The 20,012-nt window shown below is 38.6% G+C and overlaps 1 protein-coding gene across 3 annotated transcripts in view; it reads left to right on the top strand.

Moving 5' to 3' along the window:
* Positions 1-20,012, top strand: part of KLRG1 (killer cell lectin like receptor G1) — a 48,279-nt gene that overhangs the window by 15,281 nt on the left and 12,986 nt on the right. Inside the window, exons 5-6 of one of the 3 annotated variants that reach the window (XR_014252432.1) lie at positions 137-307; positions 1,184-15,481. Coding sequence is in view for 1 of the 3 variants with exons in the window: in XM_082420388.1 (XP_082276514.1) it covers positions 137-248 (112 nt within the window). In the remaining 2 variants the exon portion in view is untranslated. Of the gene's footprint in view, positions 1-136; positions 15,482-20,012 lie in introns of those variants that run through there. The other 2 variants (XR_014252431.1, XM_082420388.1) reach the window with 2 other exon arrangements.

The following is a 20,012-nucleotide window of genomic DNA, read 5'->3' as shown; positions in this document are numbered from 1 at the left end:
TTCTGCTGTTTTGGGAGCTGAGAGAAGTGAGGTCTGAATAGGAGAAAGAATTTGCTCACTTTTTATCCCTTCATGCCTTAGAACTCGTTTACTCTGCATGTCACCTTAAGTGATTGATTTTTCTGGTTTCTTACAGAATATTTTCAAACAGCTTGGTACAGAAGTGTGGTACCATCAGCAAAAGTGGTCTCCAAGCCTCTAGCTGTGAAGTTGCTTTACCGTGGGTCTGTAAGAAGGTCAGACATTGATGAATGGTCAGTCTGTCATGTGGCTCCCTAAAAAGAGGGAGCTGGCCTCTGGATGTCAGGTTAGTCATGGGTACATATTTAGTGAGTGCTACCCTTCTAGGATATGCATTAGATGTGAGATTAATGCTGCCTCCCTGGGATTGATGGTTTCTTGCTGGACTTTCTGAGAGTATTTAGATATTATCTTAACAATTTAAAGACTGGATGTAGGCAAATTTGTGAAATAGATGTGCCTTTAGTATTTCTCACTCTAGTGACTAAGGTTGCCTCCTTCAACGCCATCATCTCTGTCAAAAATGTACTTTTTCTACGTTATATTCTGAGCTCGGCTGATGAAATCTGTGCAGATATGTACTATTGCCAATGTTCTAGAGGGTTTTTATGTGTGCCAGTGGGTTGACATGCTACTCCTCGCTGATAATATATTTTTATCCTAACAGTGGTCCTTTGCAGATAAAGCTTTATTCTAAAGAATGATGCTAATGGTGAGAAAATAAGCTGTGGAAGGTGAATGAGAGCAGGGTGGTGCTTTGATTCTCAGCTCTTCACACTTCCTCAAAGAGCTGGCCTTGACGGAATTTAGTTTTTCTGAGAACACATAGGTGTGGTTGAATAAACCAATGTGTGACTGTCTTTTCCATGTTTTGAATGCGATTTGCACATTAATTTCACAATAGTGGTCAATCTGGTAAGGCATTTTTACAGAGGAAAATTTACAGAAGCAGTTTATGAGGTTGATCCCCCAATTATTTTTGGCACAAATTCCTCAAAAATGAGAAAAACTTTATTATTTCTCCTTAGTAAGGTTGGGCATAGATAAGGAGGCAAGGTGTTGTTTAAAGATATAGGAGGGAGTGATGAAGGAAATCATAATTCTGTACTGTTGATGACACTGGATTGTGATGTTTACTTGTCTTTCCCTTTTGTATTTTTAGGACACGGGCTGTATCTTATCCACCCTTGTATCCCAAACACCTAAAATAGTGTTTGCTTGTATCAGTGAATATTCAATACCTGAATGGATAAATAAAAAAATAAGAATTAAAAAATTCTTATTCTAGTTGTTTCTATTAGCCCACGAGTTAATTAGGGGAAAGTGAGCAAAAAACACCGTGTATCCGAATCCTCCCTTAACCCTACTCATGTGAGCATTCAATAGCTGGCTCTAAGAAGGCAGAGGACCAGTTTAATCTAGATATGGTCAACACTAGATACATGTATGTTTGGGAACAACACCCTTTATTCGGCACTAGAGACACTGTGTACAGCACTAGTCCTGGAGCCCATGCCATGAGGATACTGAGGGACAACTGTGTAATGTTCGTAGAAGGAAGTAGTGGAAACAAATTTCTATCTCCTTATAATCTCTTACCTTTGGTTCTGGGGCCGAGGGGTATCTCTTGGTTATGCATATAATGGTGGTGACTCCCACTTGGTTAAGGATGTCATGATTCTGATTCCATTTGGGCCTTGGCTTGGCAACTACTGGGTGCATAGTGCATTTACTTACTCAAAGAGAAGCACAGGAGTACAGCATTCACTTAAATCCTCCCCTGAACAGATGGGATGTGGACAGCTTTCCTCTGTGTCTAGGGTTCAGTCCTCTTGTAAGGCTTTTTGCCACCTGTCATCAGAGCTGGGGCTAGTTCCTCACTGTTTGTCTCTCTTAAGGATGTTACATTAGAAATAGCTTGTTTCCTAGTCAACCTGGACTCTTGTCCATTTTGTTTTTTTGCTATATTATTGTACTTTAATAAATAATTTTTGGACCATAGGTACAGGGATTAGAGTTCATCAAACCATCCCTATCAGTTCATGTACGCCCCTCTCAAGTTCTGTTCACCTTCTCCTTTTTCCTGTATCCCTGCTTCCATTCCTCTTTCTTCCACAGGAATATACTTTGATGTTTGATACATTCCTTGAGCTTATTTGTATCCTTAAAAAATATGTAGTTTTAGTCTTTGTTTCATATTTAATTAAATGTGTTTTCTGTATATCTCACTGCTTTACTTTTTCCACCAGCATTGTGTTTTTGAGATATGTCCACGTTGCGCTATGTACTCGTAATTCATCCTTTTAGCTGCTGTACAGTCTCCATTTTATGTACCCATTCCCTTAATACGGACACCTAGTTTGTTCCCCCACTGTCACAAACAATGAGGGGATGAATGTTCTCTTACATGTCCCTATTCCCGAGTCTTCCCCATCTCAGGAAATGGCCCTACCATCCATTCAGTTGTTCAGATTCCAAACTGCGGAGCTTTCTGATACCTTTCTTTTTCCACTCGCTAGTGCCTCAACACATTTTCTTATCTCTACCACCAAAGTGTATTCTAAATCTCATCACTTCTCTCCATCTCCACTTTTAACACTGGTCCAAGCCACAGTGGTTGTTCACCTAGCTTACTATGACAGCTTCTTTTGTTACTGCCCACCCCCCCAAAAAAAACAGTTTTATGGAGGTACAATTGACACACAATAAACTGAATTTATTTAAAGAGTAAAATTTGTTAAATTTTGACATAATGGATATACCCATAAAACTGTCACCACAATCAAGATAGTGAATATATCACTATATAATCCACATGCTTTTTGTAATTCCTCCCTCTCTTTCCTTCCTGTCCCCCACCCCAGGAACCCCTGACCTACTTTCTGTCATTAGAGGTTAGATTGTATTCTAGAGTTTTACAGTACATAGAGTTTTACAGAGTCATTAAGTATGTACTCTTTTTTTTTTTTTTCTGGCTTCTTTCACTCAGCATAATTATTTTGAGATTTATCCATGTTGTCATGTGTATCAATAGTTACTCCTATTTATTGCTGATATTCTGTCATATGGACGTGACACATTTATTTATCCATTCACATGTTGATGGATATTTCCAGTGTTTGGCTACTAAAAATAAAGCTGTTATGAACATTTAGATACAAATCTTTGTATGGAGATAGGTTTTCTTTTCTCTTGAGTAAAAATACTTAGAGGTGGAATGGCTGGATCATCTGGTAGATATGTGTTTAACTTTTTAAGAAACTGCCAAGCTCTTTTCCAAAACGCTTGTACCGTTTTCTATTCCAACAGGCTATGAGATTTCCATTTCCTTCACATTCTCAACCATACTTGGTATAGTCAATCTTTTTTTTTTTCTGGCATTTTGGCAGGTATTTATTTTTCCAGGGTGAACATGCTTTCAGAAATTGACAGTAGTTGCTAGTCAGACTTATACAAACAGAAAGGATATTACCCAAGTGTCCACCAGGCTGGTTTCTCAATTTAAGCTTTGTGATCCTAGCTCAAAATGTTGTAAATTCTATTACTGTTTGAATTTGGAATACAGAATTTTGCCAGCGATTGCACTGGCATTTGAGTCAGTAGTGAAGTGAGTTTTCTCCCCAGGAGGCCAGGTGACTGACTTGAAGCAAGGGCGTGCTGTCCAAGATTGTGGGCCAGGTCATTTGAACCTCCTCAAAGGTGAAGAGAAACGATGTAAAGAAAATAACTTCATCTTGCCAGGAACAGTTGCCTTTCCCTTTGGTTCTCTCCTCTCTGATGACTGGATTTTCCTACTGTCCTTTTGTATCTTTCTCTTTCTTCTGGCAAAGGAACAAAATTTTCACACACTCAGGTACACTCAGTCCTTTACTTAAGTAGCTTTTCTAGATGAATTTGGAGCAGTGCCAGTGAAACTGAAGAAATACATGTTTTTCTGGACTAGTGATTAGATTTGCAAAGCTTTTTAAAAATAATTGTTGAAAACATAGGTCTGTCCATTTACTTATTTTTGTTTGTCTGACTCTCTGGGCCAAGAACAGTACTGTGCTACAGTCTTTTTAATTTTAGCTAGTCTAATAGGTACTTAGTAGTATCTCGTTGTGGTTTTAATTACCATTACCTTAAAGATTAATTATGTTGAGCATTTTTCATGTGCTTATTTATCATCCATACATTTTTCTTTGGTAAAGTATTTCTTCAAATATTTTGCCAATTTATTTGTTTTCTTGTTATTGAGTTGTCAGAGTTCTTATATTCTGAATACAAGTTCTTATCAGATATATACTTTGCAAATATTTTTTTTCTCAGTCTGTGGCTTGCCTTTTCATTATCTTAACAGTGTTTTTCAAAGAACAGAAGTTTAAAATTTTTATGAAGTCTAGTTTATCAGTGTTTGTATTCTAATTTGTATTTTTTGTGTGTTGTCTAAGAACTCTTTGCCTAGTCCAAGGTCACAGATTGCCTTTATGTTTTTTTCTAGAAATTGTGTAGTTTTAGGTTTTGCATTTAGGTCTGTGATCTATTTTGATCTTACCTTTATGTATGGTATAAGTTATGAGTTGAGGTCATTTTTTTTTTTTATTCTTAAAGATGTCTAATTCTTCTAGCACCATTTATTGATATAACTACCCCTTTTTTCATTGAATTCCCTTGATACCTTTGTTGAAAATCAATTATCACATACATGTAGGTCAATTTCTGCATTTTCTCTTCAGTGCCATTTATTTATTTGTTTTACGTCTACTCTAATGTAGCTTTATACTAAGTCTTGAAATGGGGTCAGATAGTTCCCCAATTTTGTTTTTCTTTTTCAAAATTCTTTTAGCTGTTCTAGGTCCTATGGTTTTTCCTGTAGATTTTAGATAAATATCCTGTTCATATGTTACTTGGTACATATATGAATATATCAGAGGGAATTGCTGGGTCAGTGGGTACTTTCAAACGGGACCACCAGTTTAAAGTCTCCAGCAATGTATGAATTAAAGGGCCTATTTCTCTATACCCTCATCAAGCAAAGGTGAAGTGAACCACAGGATCCTCAAGACCATGATGACTTTTCACTCCCGGCTGTATCCTGGAAAGGTGATGAGTTTTTACTTAGGAGAAGGTCTTTCATCTTCTTCACATTAGAACATCTATAAAACAAATCTTTTTCTTGCTAGTAATGGTCTTCTCTCATAGCAAAACTTCGATGATAATAAGGCCTTTATTTCAATATTAGTACTGAGATGGGGAAGGAAATGAAGGGGAGGGGAGAAAACTCCTGTGCTGGCATACAGGAGAGAGTGTGAAAGAGATGTGATAAAAGCTAAGGAAGGAGTGATTTTCAAGGTGGAGGGAGCATTCAAAGTATAAAATGCTAGAGATGTAAGGTAACATAATGAGAGGAGACTATTCAATGAAATTGACAGTGTGGAGGTCATTGTTCACATCCTTCATTGGTGTGCCGGTGAAAGATGTGAAATTTCAGTGAGCTGACTAATAAGTAGAAGGTAAAGAAGTGGAAACAATGAGTTTAGAAGTCTCTTTTAAGAAGTTTTGTGATGGCAGGAAGGAAGGCGATGTTATCTAAATATAAGGGTTATATGTAAGGCCAATATAGTTTTACATATCAGTAGGAGAGAGTAGCGCATGTTTACAGCTTGAGGTGAAAATTTCAGTTGAATGGGAGAGACTAAAAATACATGCAAGACAAATCCTTGAGGCAGTAGATTAATATGAGACCCAACGCACAACTGGAAGAAATGACCTTGGGTGGAAAGGGTGCCCCCTTTTCTCAGGGAAGTGGGGAGGATGGGTGAGGATGTTGACAGGGTTTGTGTGAGGCGTGGGGAAGAAAATGTAGACTGTTCTTGTCTGGTGAATTCCATCTTCTCAGTGAGATAAAAGACAAGGTCCTAAAGCTAAGAATGAGGGAGGTAGTGAGAAGTCTGGGATCTGTGGAAGGCAGCATTTTAGAATAATCACAAAGGGAAAAGACAGACATCCGCTTAGAGACACAGCATTTGCCGGTCTGCACCAAGCACTCAGGTGAAGCAAGAGGCCACACATTTTCAGGGATTTCAGTCTGCATTATTACATGATTATTGGCAACAGCCCATGTCAGACTAGTTGTAATAACAGAGAAGTCAAATGGTAGGAATGATGAAGGGTGGGGATTTTACAGGGTGGTTTCAGGGGACAAAAAATGTGTCAGAAAATAGAAGTCGTCAGAAGTAGACAAGAAACTTAAAGAATAGGGAGCCCAAAGTAATGAACATACTGGATGGGAAAAGATTTGGGAGTAACAGCAGAGAAGATGAAATAAATAGTACAGTGAACATTTTTGTACATATATCCTATTTCTCTACAATAGATTCATAAAGGTGACATGAATCATGGGCCAAAATGTATAGCAAGTTTAAATTTTTATAGATATTACCAGATTACAAAAAGACTGAAGCAATTTTACTTCCGTTAGCCATGGATGAGAGTACTGGTCCTCTACCCTTCTCAGCTCCGCATATTCTCAATGTTTTAAATTTTGGCTAGTTATCATTAGTGTGACTGTGTGGGCTGGGGGAGTGGTGTAGGAATGGTATATCCCTGTTTTAGTTTGTGTTTTCCTAACTGCTAGTGTCTTTGAGAATCTTCTTATATTAATCTGTTATTTGTATTTCCTCTGAATTACCTGTTTATATCCCTTGGCCATTTATGCTATCATTCTTTTTTTTTGTCTTTTTCTTATCAATCTGTAGGCACTCTTTGTATACTAGGGATAACCTTTGGTCAGTCATATGTCTTGCGATTATTTTCCTTCTGTCTGTTATTTGTGTTTTTAAACATTATGGAGATCTTTTTCTTTCTATTGATGCATTTTAAGTTTTAATAAAGTCAAGCCTCTCGTTTTTCCCTCATTGTGGATTCTGGTTTTCCATCCAGAATCCCCTACCTGGGATTATACATACATTTTTCCAAAATTTTTTCTAATATATTTACATAATTATTATTATTGTTATTTTGTTTTACATTTTAATCACGAATACGTTTTTTGCTGTTCTGAGTAGAGGTCTAACTTGGAATTGAGAGGATGACTGAGTTCTGGGCCTAAGTCCTGGATCATTGTGAGGGAGGGAACAGGTTTGAGAACGATGGTGACAGGAAGGAGTTGAGTATGAGGTGGGCAGATGGCATGTGCCTTAAAGGAGCCATTTTAAAAATTGTAGTAGGGACTTCCCTGGTGGTCCAATGGTTAAGAATCCGCCTTCCAGTGCAGGGGACATGGGTTTGATTCCTGGTTGCGGAACGAAGATCCCACATGCCGTGGGGCAACTAAGCCCACACACTGCAATGGAAGATCCCACGTGCCACAACTAAGACCTGACGCAACCAAATAAAATAAGTAAATAAATAAAATATTTAAAAACATAAAAAATTGTAGTAAAATATTTAAAACATAAAATTTACCATTTTAACTATTTGTAGCTGTACAATTCAGTGGCATTAATTATGTTCACGATGTTGTGCAACCATCTGCCACTATCTATTCAAGGAGCCATTTTTATATGATTAAGAAATAATGGTCTGGAATCAGCAAAGGGAACAATCACACAACAACAGCAAGATGCAGACTTTCCTTTTCTCACCACTTGCACTCCCCTTCCAACTCTGGGGGAAATTTAGCAGACTCTTCATGAGAGGACATGATTTTTTAAAAAAACAGTTTAAACAGGGTTGCAGTTAAGGCAAAGAAGCATGGGAATATTCTGCATAAAGGATCATAACACAGGGTAATCTGTTTTCGATGTCCAAGGGTTATAGTGAGCACACCAGCTAGGGTTTACGGACAGGGGCAGTGAGAGGATGGTCAAACTGTGTGGGACCCAGATCAGGATGGGGACAAGGGCGTGGGCAAGTACCCAGGACAGGCATGAGCCTTTTCCATAGACTCAGACTAGACACTAATGGTATCTCATACCACGTTACTCTTCCTGCTTTTGGCCTGGTCAGTGTGTAGATGTGTTACACTGCTAACAGTAGATTCTAAAAAATTGTTTGTACAAGTGCACAAAGATTTATGTACAAAGAACTTTATTATACTTCTACAGTAGGGAAAATTAGAAACAATTCAAATATCTATCAATATCAAAATGATTAAATAAATAACCTCCTTTTTTGCTTTCTTTTTTCTTCTGGAGAACAAACCTTTTAAAATGAGAATGTTTTTATCTTTTAACTGTGCAACTAGAAAACAGTAGTAATCAAGACAAAACGAAACCAGTCTGCACCCTCCAACCCCACTGTCAAGCTCTTATGTTGGTGAGGTAGCTTGGCCTTGACAGTGTGTTAGGCTGTTTGCTGGGGCTTCTCTGAGCTCATCCCAGGCGGAGGACTAGTTTGGTTCTGTTGCTCTGGGGATGGAGGCTTAGACTGTAATTGTGCTGCTCCATTTTGCTTTGGATTACTGCTTAATGCACCTTCTCCTTTCTCCCCCGCTTTTAAATCTACTCGCAAAAGTTGCATTTTCTTTCTTTGTCCCCTCAGACCAGATCCTGCCTGTCTTGAAAAGGGCCACATCCTTGGTCACATGGACATAGGGTCAGTGACCTCACTGCACACATTCCAAATTTTGTCATGGATGCTGGGACTGCTCTTAGGTTTTGGTTTGTCTTAGCTACAGTGATGTCCCAAACTGTTATATATGTGATGTCTCTCCACAGATTGGCTAGAATGTGCTCTGTAGATCCCCAGTAAAGAGCTAGCGGGTTTCTTCCCCTTAGCTCTTCCTATTTTTTGCTTAAGTAATGTTCGTGACTTGCAAGGCCCTGCATGACTTGTAACCAACTATTTGCATCTAAATGCTGCTGGCTGTGACAGGTATAGAATGCTCAAATGCTTTCCTGAAAATTGTTAGTTACACTGGTTCTTTGGCCATATATTTTTCCTTAGAAAATGCCTATCCCCTCTTGAGAGCAGTGGGAACATAGTAGGAAGATCACTGATGCTGGAGTCAATAAGACCGACCTTTACTCAAATCCTTTTTCTAATAATTGCTGTGTGACTTTAGGCAAAATGCTTAATTTCTCTGAGCCTACATTGAGCCATACTGTATGATTGTTCTATCCAAAATAGCCAATCTCCTAACTCTCTGCAACATCCACTTGTTTAGTTTCTTCAAAGCTCTTGTCACAGTTTGTGATTCTCTTCTTTATGTGTTACTTCTTTCAAATTATTATTTACCATGTTTTGAAGATGTGCATGCTCACAGTATAAAATTCAAAAGTTACAAGGGATATATAGCCGTGAAAAAAGAGTCTCTGTTCCACCTCTGAATGCCAGCTCACCAGTTCCTTTCCCTGGAGAAAAATACTGTCGACTTCTTATGTTCTTTACCAGATATAACCTATTCATAAGCATTTATGTACACGAGTGTGTGCACACACACACACAAATACACACAAGTTGTAGTATAGTATACACACTGTTCTGAACTTTACTCCCCATCCCCAATTAACAATATATCTTGACTCTTTCTATGTTTATACTCATTAGTACTGCCTTATTCTGAATACTATTTTATGGATTTAACAATTTATTTAGCTAGTCTCCTATTAATGGAAGTTTAGATCATTTCCTCTCTTTTGTCTTTACAAACAATGCTACAATGACTATATTTCTACAGATGTAATTTTGTGCTTTTTGAGTGTTTGTAGACAGGCCAAATTGCTCTACATAAATCTGCAGATTTACACTCCCACCAGCAATGATAGTTTCATTTTCCTCTACGTCTTCACCAATGCAGTTTTTCATGAAATGTTTTGATCTTTGCTAATAATTAGAGAGATGAAAAACGGTTTCTCATTGTGTTTTTAAAAATTAATTAATTAATTTATTTTTGGCTGCATCGGGTCTTTGTTGCTGCATGCGGGTTTCTCATTTCTCATTGCGGTGGCTTCTCTTGTTGCGGAGCAAGGCTCTAGCCGTGTGGGCTTCAGTTGTTGTGGCTTGTGGGCTAAGAGTGCAGGCTCAGTAGTTGTGGCACACGGGCTTAGTTGCTCCACGGCATGTGGGATCTTCCTGGACCAGGGCTCAAACCTGTGTCCCCTGCATTGGCAGGCAGATTCTTAACCACTGCGCCACCAGGGAAGTCCCACTCAGTGTGGTTTTAATTTGTATTTCTCTTATTAAGAATTATAGTGAGCATCTTTTCACATGCTTATGAGCCATTTGTATTTCCTTTTCTGTGAACTGACAGTTTATAGTCTTTATCCTTTTTAAAAAAGAAATTGGGTGATAGATCTTTTCCTAAATAATTAGTGAGAAAGAAGTTTTTTATATACTAAATAAATGAGCCATCTCTGTGTGATACAGGCTGAAAATATTTTGTCCTAGTTTGTAATTTTTCTCTTTATATCATTTGAAATCCTTCATTCTCTGTTCTAAGATTAAATTAGTTAAGGGAAAGTATAAGACAGCTGACCTCTAGTGAAGAGCATAATTATAGAAGCACCAGGAACTAACTGGAATTAGCATTGCTGTGTCAAAAAGGATGGAAAATTGGTGCATTTGCTAGTGAAACACTGAAATGAGCACAGTGATTACATTTATGAAGGCTCATCCAGGAGACTTTAAGAGTCTGTAGTGTATAGCATTCACTGACAGACTCGGGGACTCATCAAATATCCCTAGACTCAGAACAGAGCCACTAGTGGAAAATGTTGTTGAGAGACTAGAGCAGCCTGGGAATATTCTTTAAAGATACAGAATTCCAGATAGGAGCTCACCTATGAATAATCAATTTGTGTGAGAGTGCAAAAACTTCCCCCGTGATGAGAGAGACTTTTTTTCTGGGGTCTCAAAATTTTGGTTGAAACCTAAACCTATGTTCCAAAGAGAGTCTTTAGACACACCCCATAGGACTTTCCAAACTCATCTGGGGACAATTACCAACAGCCCATATAATGAAAAGTTCAAGACTAATTACAGAGGCAAATTCTTTGAAGGAATTTGTGGATGACGAGATTGCTGGTCTGTTTCCCCTCCTTCTGCCCAGGCCAAGTGGGGGAGGAACTGGAGGGCCCCTGCTTGCTGGAGGTGGACACAGTCTTACTCCCCAGTCTATGTTGCTCAGCTATGGAAACTTGTAGATCCGGGGCTGACTGGAGAACAAGAGAGTGCTTGGAAGAACTTGACCTAAGTACCCTGTTGTGGACAGCAGAGAAACTTCTGTCTGAATGTTGCTTGGAGAGGTCTGGTGGTGGGAAGCTAGCTGAAATTGCCCCTAATGCCAGGGTAAGGAGGGGTAGATGCAGTGGATGCACATCGCAATTTCACCATTTGTTCAGTGGGTATAGGAGGAAGCAGAAGAAGGTAATGGGGTTTGAGTTGTCTACAAAGGGCTTTATTCTCAAGGGGACCCCAGAAGAAAGAGGCCCTGTGGAATGTTTCACCATAAGCTGAGAGTTAAGGTAAAGTTAAGAGGCCTTCCAGAGAGCATATCACCTGTATCAGGAAATGGTGCAGTGCAGAAATTCCTCAAGGGTGTATGTATCTGGGTGGGATCTCCTAAAACCCACAGAAGTGCCCCACGAGAGATAACTAGTATCTGGGTATCGTTATCAGTCTGGGTTCAACAAGAGAAGCAGAACCAGTAGGGGATATATTTTAAAAAATTTATTGCATGGAATTGGTTCATGCCACTGTGGAGCCAACTAGGCAAGTCCAAAGCTCAAACGGCAGGCTGTCAGGAAGGGCAGACTAGAGCTCTCCAGCAGGGGCTGGCACTGCTGTCCACAGGTGCAATTTCTTCTTTGTCAGGGAAGCTTCACCTCTGCTCTGAAGGCCTTTCAACTGATTGAACCCATCCCACCCAGATTATGATAATCTCCCTCGTTTACAGTCAACTGGTTATAGACTCTACTTACATCTAAAAAATACCTTCACAGCAACATGTAGACTAGTGTTTGATTGAATGGCTGGGGACTGTTGCCTGGCTGAGATGACACATCAAACGACCATCGCAGGTATCCTCCACACACAGTGAGGCCAGATAACAGGGTACCAGTAAGAGAGACCTTGCCTCTTTCTTCCAATCCCCATCTCCTGAGGCTAGAGGGACGCCTCACTTCCCCACTGCTGGTCTGTGGAAACAAGAATCAGACCTGAGAGGGGGGACTTCCCTCATGGTCCAGTGGGTAAGACTCCGCACTCCCATTGCAGGGGGCCCGGGTTCCATCCCTGGTGGGGCAACAAGATCCCACATGCATGCTGCGACTAAGAATCCTGCATGCCGCAACTAAACATGCCGCAACGAAGATCCTGCATGTCGCAAGTAAGACCCGGCGCAGCCAAAATTAATAGATAAATAAATAAATATTAAGAACTGAGAGGAACGTAGGCAGAAATTTTGAATTGGTTATAAGATCGACATTTTGTTTTAGACCGGATTAAAGTTTTCAGGTATCAATTTGTATACACAGAAATTGAGGATTGACAGAATGGTCTTATTTGGTTTCTGCACGTGTATAAATTTAGGGTTTTTTTAAAATTAAAAATTCATTTTCTCCTATCACAGTACCTTGTCCTTCGTTCCTTCTCTTTCCCCAAGTCATCCACTTTAAAAACATGCTTGATAATCTCTTGTGATTTTAATTGCCCTCTTGTGGTCAAAGTCGATGATTGCAGTGATCTAAGAGTTGCTAAAGCATTCAGTTCAAGGCCATTTCAGAGGGTACTGAGTTAAAGACCATCATTTCAGGTTTTTGTTTGTTTGTTTGTTTTGTTTTTAAATGGCCAATCGTGGGTAGAATCTGTTATATCCAATCACTAGAGGAAGGAACATTTTCTTATTACCTTGATTCTAGAAAAATTCTTGCGTTGACTTCACTCAGACACGAAGAGTTCATTTGTGGCGAATCATTCCCTTTGTCACTGTACATTTTCAAAATAGAAATCTAGGATCATTTGATTAACAAGATTGCTTGTACACTGTGTTGAGGTCACTGCCAGTTAGAGACACTAGTCCTAGAATGACAGTGAGTGAATAAGAACAAAAAAACATGATTACATTAAGTAGCAAGGAAAGTGGAAGTATCAGTAAAAAGTATCAGTAGTGAAGAAAAGAACAGAAGAGGATAAAACAGAAACATATCATATTTTTAATAAAAAGATGACATTTGATTATAGAAAATGAAGCTTTCTGAAAAGTAGGAGAGAAAGAAGTAGGGTAGAATTAAGTGCTAATCTTGTTATGATTTTGGAATAGTTCATAGTCACATATACATAATTCCAGTATATGGCACAGAATCATCACAGAGCCACAGACACAGTGCTAGGTCCCCAGGCCTTTTCTGTCCTTAAGGAATAAAATGTAATTTAACCCCCTACCCCATTTTGAAAGACAAAAGCCATGCTATCCATTTTTCTGTTTGTTTAAGTGCCTTTTGTGTTGGGTTATCCAAATCAGGAAATCTTTCCTTAGTGTTCTGTAGAAAACACTTGGCTGGAAATCAGGAGCTCTTTCACTATTTGGCTAATACATAGCAATGACATATTTCGAGTGTCAGCTACCTTTTCTGTTGTGCCTCCCTCCCATACCTACATCTGGCATTCAGTGTTCCTAAAACTTATTTTCATTTAGAGTGCATTTCTTCTGAATCACTTTTTTTTTTTAATGTTCTTTCCTTTGGGGGTAATTATTGTTTCACTGTTAGGAATTTTATAATTTATTTATTTATTTATTTTTGGCTGTGTTGGGTTTTCGTTTCTATGCGAGGGCTTTCTCTAGCTGCGGTGAGCGGGGGCCACTCTTCATCACGGTGCACGGGCCTCTCACTATCGCGGCCTCTTTTGTTGCAGAGCACAGGCTCCAGACGCACAGGCTCAGTAGTTGTGGCGCACGGGCTTAGCTGCTCCGTGGCATGTGGTATCTTCCCGGACAAGGGCTCAAACCCGTGTCCCCTGCATTGGCATGCAGATTCTCAACCACTGCGCCACCAGGGAAGCCCCCCTGAATCACTTTTATACTCCATGTTCTTATATACAATATTGTGTTCTGTGTCATCATGCGCTGCTGGTAATGCAGCAGTTCCTCAAAGAGGGCCTCACTATTGTCTCTGAGATTGTTTGCCAAGCTGACAACCATTCAGTAGGTCTTCATGCTAACACTGTTTTGACCTTACTCGAAGATGTCAAGGGAGCGTTTCAAACAACAATCAGAATTCCAGTTCCTTTTTCAAATGACTCATTAACTAAACCATTGAGAGATTAAAGTCATTTAATGGGAAGGTCAATGGGAAAACAACCAAGTTCATACATGAACAAGGAATGACAACCGCCTGACAGCTACTGTGTAAAATACTGTGGCAGACTCTGTTTCCAAAGGTGGCTGCATGTCTTCCATCAAACATGCTCTTTAAAAACAAACAAACAAATGCCTTTATTCGGGTATAAATGATGTACCATAAACTACACATATTTGAAGTGTACAAAATAATGAGCCACAAGCTCTTTTGCACTGTGTCCTTGCCACATCAAGAAGTAGAGCACATTTTCCCTACTCTTCATTCTGGATTGAATATTTGTTGCACTTATCCTTTCTTTGTCTCACTATCATTTATTGAGTTTTCATGTAGGGCAGATGTCTTGTAAGTTCAGATTTCTTCAGGAACTAGGGAATTCCCTGGCCGTCCAGTGGTTAGGACTCCGGTGCTTTCACTGCCAGGGCCCAGGTTTGATCCCTGGTTGGGGAACTAAGATCCCGCAAGTCGTGTGGTGAGGTCAAAAAACACAAAAAAACAAATTTCTTCAGGAACTATACTTGAGGAGTACTACCTAAGGAACTTCACCCCCAAACCCCATTCACACCTGATTTAGATGGTGAGATCCTAGAGCATCCATAATAGGATGAGATTTTCTGGGGAGAGGCTAAGTGTATTTTGTATGTGGGGGAGAGATGTGATTTTGTAGTCAAATGGCAGATTTAACAAATTGTGTTTCCAAAAGTGGCTACAACAATACCTCCAACTACATGCTCTTTTGTAATGTGATCTTGCTTCTTCTCCCTCAAGACACGGAGTCTGTTTCACTTTCTCTTGAATATAAGCTGGGCTTGTGATGCTTTTGATCAATCAAATGTGATAGAAGTGATTCTACATGACTTCTGGGCTAGTTCATAAGTAATGTTTCAGCTTCTGCCTTTGTTTCTTGGAACTCTTACTCTTGGGAGCACTGAAATGCCATATAACAAGTCCAGGTACCCTGTTGGAGAAGCTACAAGGAGACGCTCTGAGGCTACATGGAGACGGGGAGAGGCCAAGCTGTCCAGGAATCCCAGTGGGGCCTTCAGATGATTGCAGTCCCATCTGCTATCAGCCTGCAATTTCATGAGAGACCCCTGGCAAGACCATCAGAAGAATCACCTGGATAAGGCCAGTCAATCCATGAAACTGTGAAATGTAATAAAATTTTTGTTGTTTTTTAACTTATTGAATTTTGGGGTGGTTTGTTATACAGCAATAGATAAATAAAACAGATGTTATCCACTGTCGGATGTGTCCCAGTTTCAGGGATGTTAAGGTGTGAAGAATGTGCAATTTAGAATTGATGAAATACAAAAATAGAAACATATGCAAATTACATGAATAAGTACTTTGGAGAAGAAGAAATGTTAATGGCTCATATGAAGAGATACTCCACCTCTCTAGTAATCAGAGAAGTAAAAGTTAAAGCAATCAAGAAATAAGAATTTTTATTTAAAAAAAGCGCAAAAATTAGAAAGTTGGTTAAATGTTGGCAAGACTATAATGGAAATGGGAATCCTTTATGTACTATTGGAGGGAGTATAGATTGGTTGCAGTCATTTTAGAATACTTTCTTGCTGAATTCTGAAATTAAGTTTGTATATATCCTTTCACCCAACAATTTCAATCCTAGCTCTGTATTTGAGAGAAATTATCACACAGGTCAACAGACTGGCATGTATCAGGATATTCAAAACACTTGTCAGCAGAATTGAAAATTTCCCAAACTGAAGGTCAAAGAAAAAAAGATTAAAAAAAATAGAACAGTAAATCAACTGTACTTCAAAAAAAAGAAAATAGAACAGAATATCTAAGAACTGTGGGACAGTTAAAAAAGGTGTAACATACAGGTAATGGGAATACCAGAAGGAGAAGAAAAAGAGAAAGGAATAATTGATCTGCTAAGAGATGAGGGAAAATGGAATCATAAAAAATGCTCACTTAAAATCGGAGAAGGCAAAAAAGTGGATGATAAAAGATAAATAACAAGGGCAATAAATAGAAAACAGTTTAAATATTTTAGAGATTAACTGTATGAAAAATCAACTTAAATGTGAATGGTCTAAATACATAAACTAAAAGACAGATGCTACTACAGAGGATTAAAAAAAAAACAAGACCCAACTATATGTTGTCTACAACAAACCCACTTTAAGTATGAAAAGACACAGATAGATTAAAAGTAAAGGTTGGATAAAGATATGCCACGCTAACATTAATTTTTTAAAAGCCTGAAGCAGCTATATTAGTTTCAGATAAAGTACATTTCAGAGCAAGGAAAACAGTCAAGGATAAAGAGGGGCATTCCATAATGCCAAAGGGGCCAGTTCTCCCAGAAGATTGATAATTTGAATAGGTCTATATCTATTAAATAAATTGAATCAATAATTAACAATCTTTTGAAACAGAAAACACCAGGCCCAAATGGTTTCACTGGTGAATTCTACCAAACATTTAAAGAAGAAATAATACCAATTCTCTACAATATCTTCCAGAAAATAGAGGTAGAGGGAAGACTTCCTAACACCGTAACCAGGGAAGACATTACAGGGAAGGAAAACTACAGACTCTCTCATGAACAAAAATGCAAAAGTCCTCAACAAAATATTAGCAAATTGTATCCAACAATGTGTGAAGATAATTCTCTGTGTCATGAAAAGTGAAATTTATTCTAGGTATGCAAAGCTAGTTCAACATTTGAAAATCGTTGAATGTAATCCACCACATTAACAGGCTAAAGAAGAAAAATCATATGCTCATAACAATACATACAGAAAAAGCGTTTGACAAAACCCAACACCCATTTATGATAAAAATTCTCACCAAACTACAAATACAGGGGAACTTCCCCAACTTGATAAAATAAAATCTCCAAAACCCCACATCTAATTATATTAATGCTGAGAAACTAGATGCTTTCCCCTAAAATTTGGAACAAGAGAGAGACGTCCCCTCTAACCACTTCTCTTCAACATTGTCCCAAAAGTCCTAGCTAATGCAACAAGACAAGAAAAGGAAAGAAAAGCTATACAGATTACTAAGGAAGAAATAAAAGTGTCTTTGTTCACAGATTATATGATTGTCTATGTAGAAAATTTGAAAGAATTGAACCTCAAGGGAGGTTTGGGGCAGGGTTTCCTGTCTTTTGATTTTAAAAGAATAAACAGGGGAATAACAATTTAAGAAGGAAGAAAGCCAATTAAGAGACTAAGGTTTCTAACTAGAATGACTAAATGCTTAAAACATTTCCCCAGACCAAAACACTTCTTTCAGGCTGGGCAGAGAGGTCAGTAGTTTCCTTGGAGGAATTACAGAGAAGGTCTGCATGGAGCACCTGGAAGGCTGGATCCCAGGCCCAGCCACTTGTTCTTTGTCAAATATTCCTATCCCTTTGAACAACAGGGAGGCCACAGGGTGGTGGATCTAAAACAGTCATGTAAACTAAATACAGATGACTGCCGTGGGGTGGGATGAAATACCTTGACCCTGTATTAGATCACCAGGTAGGAAGAACCCCAGAATATTTGAGATAAATTTCCTGTAGTCTAATGGGGCTGGGGTTTAGAGTCACATTTCATTTACAGAAGACAAAGAAATGTAATATTTCATGTAGAATATACTGATTCTAAGAAAACCAACCAACCTCCCTCCCCTCCCCTCCGCCATACACACATACACACACAAACAAAATCACTATTCCCAGAATGCAATTCTGTGGACCAGTAAGGACAATTTGTGTGCTAGTTACCTTATTTTGTTGTCTTCTTACTATAAGTTTCCATGATTATTTTATTCCTCTCCTTCTCTCTTCTCTTTGTCTAACTTTTTTTTACAAAGTTTTTTTACAGTTAATAAAGCAGCAGTACTCATATTTTTTAACCTTTGCTGCCACCCTGTGGCTATCTTTCATTACTGTACATGAAAAGAGGGCATCTGAGAACTGCTAAGGTATCAGATCAGCGACAAGCATAAGGGAAGCACATTAAAAAAAAAAAAATTGGCACAACATCTGAGATGGTCTTTCACTATAATGCTCAGAATCTGAGGCATGAATCTAGTATATGCTATATGTGTCTCTTATGTATCAGTATTTGTCCTTTAAAATCCTTTTAGTTTGTGTCTAACCTTATCTTAGTAGTCCCCCGTTCCTCCTCTTAGTTCAAACTAAGATGCATAATTAATCACATTAATTGTTGATCCTAACTTGCCATTAGTGTCAATTATGGCTTTTAATGGACTTGGAAAAAAACTGCATAGGAAGCTGAACCTATTTACAGTAGGCCCACATATTAAAATTTCTTTGTACACTTTCATTTTGGTCTAGAACTTGTCATATTAATGCGAAGCATTCTGGCTTTCTCTAAGTGTTAAAAATGAAAGAATCAGTTTTAAGAAGTAGAATATATTCCCAGCCCATTTTCCACACACATTTTTCCTGAGAAATAAGGGCTACTGTAATTATCTCCTTACCACCTGTCCCTACCACCCTAGCCCCTTTCTGCTGCTTGTTACCATCTTAAATCAAGTATGATCATGCCACTATCCTGTTTTTAAAAGATTCCATTGGCTTCCTATTACTAATAGGATAAAACATAGACTTCTTTGAACACCCTTGATAAATCAGTCTCAACTGATCTGTCAAGCCTCATTTTTAATCGCTCCCATAAACACTGCCTTTTCAACATTCAACCTGGTCTGACTCTCTTAACACAGAATAAAATTGAAACCTGCTTCCACCTTCTCTCCTAGGTCTTATATTTTTTTCATGGCAACTGGGCAAAAATATTAGAGCATCAAGAATCAGAGACCAGTCAACAGGATTTCCCCCATTCCTTTCTTCCCCTCCACATGCAATGCTAATGGTCTTTGGTTATTTATTTGCAGTGCTTCTAACTCATTGCATGAAGCTAGGATTCCCCATTATGTCCTTTTTTTGGGGGGAAACCCCACAAATCTGGGCTCCAAGCTGATGCAGCTCTCTTGTGATTGGGGCATGTAACAGAGGGATAACAGTGCCTGTGGGCATGGCCAGATCCAGTATGAGGGTGGAGGGTCTCTGACCCTTTTGTTGTGATCATTCAGAGGAGGAATCTTGGATCCCATGATATTATCCCATCATAAGTTTACTAGTTCTTTCAGAATACTGAAGGGTTCTTTTCTTTTTTAAAAAAATTTTAAAAAATTATATGTTGGGCTGGCCAAAATGTTCGTTGGGGTTTTTCCGTAAAATGGTACAGAAAAACTCGAATGAGCTTTTTGGCCAACCCAATAATTTTTAAAGGTTACTTTACATTTATAGTTATTACCAAATATTGGCTATATTCCCCAGGGTTGTACAATACATCCTTGAGCCTATCTTACACCTACCTAATAGTTTGTGCCTCCCACCCCCAAACCCCTTTATTGCCCCTCCCCCCCTTCCCTCTCCTCTCTGGTAACCACTAGTTTATTCTCTAAATCTGTCTCTGCTTCTTTTTTGTTATATTCCCTAGTTTGTTGTAGTATACAGTATTTGTCTTTCTCTGACTTTTTTCACTTAGCATAATGCCCTCCAAGTCCATCCATGTTGCTGCAAATGGCAAAATTTTGTTCTTTTTTATGGCTGTGTGGTGTTCCATTGTATATATATACCACATCTTCATTTTTAAAAAATTTATTTATTTATTTATTTATTTTTGGCTGTGTTGGGTCTTTGTTTCTGTGCGAAGGCTT

The sequence above is a fragment of the Balaenoptera physalus genome, assembly GCF_965194825.1.
Source record: "Balaenoptera physalus genome assembly, chromosome: 13".
Lineage (NCBI taxonomy): Eukaryota > Metazoa > Chordata > Mammalia > Artiodactyla > Balaenopteridae > Balaenoptera > Balaenoptera physalus.
The sequence above is the reverse complement of the archived record's forward strand: the minus strand, read 5'-3'. Positions and strand labels throughout refer to the sequence as shown.